Source organism: Acanthisitta chloris, unplaced genomic scaffold (assembly GCF_000695815.1).
Source record: "Acanthisitta chloris isolate BGI_N310 unplaced genomic scaffold, ASM69581v1 scaffold43228, whole genome shotgun sequence".
NCBI lineage: Eukaryota > Metazoa > Chordata > Aves > Passeriformes > Acanthisittidae > Acanthisitta > Acanthisitta chloris.
This window is the reverse complement of record NW_008688344.1, coordinates 8408-12719: the sequence shown is the minus strand read 5'-3', so window position 1 is coordinate 12719 and position 4312 is coordinate 8408. Positions and strand designations below refer to the sequence as shown.

General features: G+C 51.2%; 1 protein-coding gene across 1 annotated transcript in view; it reads left to right on the top strand.

The window, feature by feature from the left end:
- The window catches only part of LOC103808195 (janus kinase and microtubule-interacting protein 3), a gene marked incomplete at both ends in the record, with an annotated part of 12193 nt that overhangs the window by 785 nt on the left and 7096 nt on the right, over positions 1 to 4312 (top strand). Inside the window, one exon of the mRNA XM_009080962.1 lies at positions 676 to 1161. Within this exon, the coding sequence (XP_009079210.1) occupies positions 676 to 1161 (486 nt within the window). The remainder of the gene's footprint in view (positions 1 to 675; positions 1162 to 4312) is intronic.

Below are 4312 nucleotides of genomic sequence, written 5' to 3'. Positions count from 1 at the left end.
GGGCCAGGTTGGATGGGGGTGGGAGCACCCTGGGCTGGTGGGAGGTGTCCCTGCCCATGGCAGGGGGTGGAACTGAATAATTTGAAGGTCCTTCCAACCCAAACCAGTCTGGGATTCTGTGATTTATGGAGTGTTTATAGTACAAGGGAACTCTGGAAGGGAGGGAGCTGTGGTGGGACAGCTCCTGGTGGGAAGCCGAGCAGTGGGGCTGACCAGGCTGCTCCTGCCATCAGGGAGAAAGGAAGCTGAAAAATCACAGCTAAACACCATCAAAAGAGCTGGAAAAACAAACATCTGACCAAGCAGGTGGCAGAATCACAATGGGGGCTGAAAGCTGTTTATGTCCTTTGTTTCTTTCACTACAACTTTCCCTGGTAAATATTTATCTGTTTGTGAGGCTCTGGCTGCACTGAGAGCTTTGATTGCAATCACTTTGCTCATTGACTGTCGTGCACTTGTTTCACCTGCCTTGCAGGTCAGCAAATTGGAAAGGGAGAAGAACCAGGAGGTGAAGCAGATCAAGGAGCACGAGCAGCACAAAAGCACCGTGGTGGTCACCGAGCTCAAGGTCAAGCTCCATGAGGACAAGATGAAGGAGCTCCAAGCTGTCCGGGAAGCTCTGCTGAGGCAGCACGAGGCTGAGCTGCTCAGAGTGATAAAAATCCTGCCTTGCAGGTCAGCAAATTGGAAAGGGAGAAGAACCAGGAGGTGAAGCAGATCAAGGAGCACGAGCAGCACAAAAGCACCGTGGTGGTCACCGAGCTCAAGGTCAAGCTCCATGAGGACAAGATGAAGGAGCTCCAAGCTGTCCGGGAAGCTCTGCTGAGGCAGCACGAGGCTGAGCTGCTCAGAGTGATAAAAATCAAGGACAATCCAGAGACTTTGCTGAACGCCGTGCGTGATGGAGCTCCTGACAAGGTGAAGACGGTGCTGCTCTCCGAGGCCAAGGAGGAGGCCAAGAAGGGCTTCGAGGTGGAGAAAATCAAAATGCAGCAGGAGATCTCTGAGCTGAAGGGAGCTAAGAAACAAGTGGAGGAGGCTCTGACCATGGTGATCCAAGCTGATAAGATCAAAGCAGCAGAGATCAGGAGTGTGTATCACCTGCACCAGGAGGAGATCACCAGGATCAAGAGGGAGTGTGAGAGGGAGATTCGCAGGCTGGTACGTCTTGCTCTGGGCTTTTCCTAGCACCTGTGCCATGGGCAGGCAGGGAACAGTGCTGGGCTCAGCTGAGCTGGGTGGGGGTGGGTGTTGAGACTGGAGCTTGCTTCAAGCCTGGTTTACATTTACTAGAGAAATGTCAAACTATTTGTAAAAACCAGTAGGATGCTTTGTAAGGAGTTTGTTTATCCATGTCAGTGTCTGTTGATGGTGTTCACATCTCGGATACCAGGAAGAGCCCTCAGGTTCTTACCTGTCTAGGGGAATTCTACAGAACTGTTACATTGCTTGTGTTATGCCTCTATTTCCCCACCAAGTGTTCCTTGCTGGTCCACCTTGGTCCCTCCCTTTGCTAGTTCCCATGAACATCCCATAATAAGCCTTACACAGTCCCCAAATGCTCTCCCCTTTGCATCCTTGAGTCCTACACACTCAGCAAGGCACAAGGAGGGGTTTCTCCACACCCTCTGTGGTGTCTCCCCCAGGTCACCAGCGCTTCCTGGGGCTTGGTGGGATTTGTCATCTGCTCCTGTCTCAGAGCTTTGCCTTGTGCTCCACAGCTGGTTTGCAGCAGTGGATCTCTGAACTGCCTTTCCCCAGGGCCTAGGAGCACAGGGAACACCCGTGCCCTCTTGTTGGGTGCTTTGGGTGTTGTCTCAGTGTTGATGTGATGTGACCATGTTGTGTGTTTGCCATGCTGCGTCACAGCTTTCAGTGTCCTGCTGTGAACTCATCCATATCTCTTCCAAGTCGTTATCCCTTGGCTGTTACTCAGATCCCCAAAGGAATTTGAGGAGGCATAGAGAGCTTCCAGCCTGGCCCCAGCAGAGCTGGCAGTGAGGCCATGCTGCAGTGCCCACCCTGCAGAACCCAGCCCAGCCCAGCATCACCCGAGGTCCCGCAGGGCCTGGCAGGGACTCACACCAGCACTGCAGCTCCTACCTCCACTTAGCCTCCTCCTCCCTCAGGCTGTAGGTGGTTAAGGGTTTTTCCATAGGTGACTTTATTTTCCTGAAGAGGACATTAAAGTCTATATAACCAACTGATGTATTGGCACTGCCTGGATGTCCTGCAGAGAAGTTCCTTCTCCTCCAGCCATACGTCAGTGCTGTGTTGGTTCCATGGGTGGCTAACACACATCCCAAACAGACTTGCTGCAGCCCTTGGAAAGTCCCCACTAACAGCCTCTAACGTTGAAGCTGTGAAATTAATCTGGTCTCAGTTACAAGGAATGGAGTAGTTTGGTGTTATGTTTTCTAAATTGCCTTTGAAAATCAAACTTTGGTTTGATTCTTGCTTGAAAGAATCAGATTAGCAACTGCACTAATTAGATTACCTGGTGCCATGGGTTGGCCAAGCCCTGAGAGCTTCCTGAATGGCTTCAGGTACTCTCAGCTCCAGTGGCTCCACCACAGTGGATTCCAGTGGGGGCTAGTGGTTCTTGGCACCCCCAGGGAGGGCCCTGGTGTTTGGGGAAAGGCTGGTGCAGCACCGTGTGAGAAAAGCTCTCCAGGAAAATGAGGCAACTCTCACAAACCACAGACTATTCAGAGCTGGACACTCAGTGCTCTGCTCTTGCTGACAAGGTGCTGATGAGTCATAGGTTGGACTCGATGCTCTTGGAGGTCTTTTCCAGCCTCAGTGGTTCTGTGATTCTGAGTATTTACCAAACAAAAATTCAAGCTCTTTGTTGTGGGAATTTCCAGGGTGGTATTTCTCGTGAGTGCCAATGGCTTTGGACCAGTCCCATGCAGCAGGGCTGGGCATCCCTCCATCCTGTGATCAGCACAGGAAGGGAAATACTGCGATTTCCCAGCGTGTGTGTTCAGGCTGTTCTGGGCTTCTGTTTGGGTCTGTACATATGGCTCATGCTGTTTGTGTCTGTAAAGTCTGAGCGTGACGTCCCCAGAGACTATAACTGCCCAGCTCAGCTGCCCCTGGCTCAGAACCGCCCCAGCTCGGCTGCCCCTGGCTCAGAAACCTGGGAAGGGGCTGCAGGAGCTGAAATCCCCGTGCAGATGGCAGTGACCTCCTTCCCAGGGAGCTTCTAATTATAGTCAGCTGCTTTGAAATTTCAGCTGGTGCATTTGAAACCAGCTTAAAACGCTCCATGGATGTGTTTAATTACTGGTGTCTGGCCAATGGCACACCCTGGGTTAGGGTGTGCACAGCCAGGGGAAGCAGCTCTGGGCCAGCAGCATTCCCTGACGTTAGCTGGCCATGAGTTTGCTTAATGGGGACCAAAATTCAATGTGGTAAAGGGCATTTAACTTGTAATTAGCTGCAGATTGGCCAGGAAGGACAAGTGCTGCACAGCCATGGCCACTGCAGCCTCCTTCCTCCCTTTGGCTCCTTTATCAAGGGGTTCTGAAATCAGGAAAATGGAGGAAAACAGATTTATTAGAGACTGGGGAGAGTTTGTTTCTAATTTAGATAAACTCTAGTTGAGGATGACTATGAAAAGCTGTAATAACCTATTCCAACACCTCTGTAAGACCACTGGATGCTGAGACCTTCACACCTTCCTCGTGGCAGTGCCACTCCACAGCCAGAGGAGACCAAGGTTTTCAGCATCCTCTGAGTCTCTGTTGTCAGGCACTTCCCCGAACTCTCTGTCAGACCATGGTAAATTAGTGAAGATGTCTGATTTAAAGGGTGGGATCAGATGAAAGGGAAGGAAGATGACTTTTTAAATATTAATTTGATCAGTGATTGATTTAGTCTTTATCTTCTGCTTTTGATTCCCTGGTGTGATGAGCAATCCCCATATTTGGTATCACAAAGGTGCTCGGCAGTCACCCCACGCTGAGGCAGGCACAGCTCTCGGGGGGATTCGTTCCTTCTGGCAGGGTGTGTGTTTTCTCACCACCTCTGGTTTGACCCTCTCTTGCAGCAGTTTTATCCACAGAGACCTGGGCTGGAGGATTTGATTGTACTGTAAAAGCCAGGCAACATTACCCCTGCATTCCAGAGGGTCAGTGAGCTCCCTGTTCTGGGTCATTCCTTTGGCCACTTATAGTCCAGGTTTTAATAACACTTTTCTCTGTGGCCCAAGAAGTCGGTTACTCTGTTCTGGGCCGTGCTCGTGTTGTGCCATGACACACCTAGCACAGGGCTTGGCTGGGGGCTCCTGTGCCTCTGGAAGAGCTTG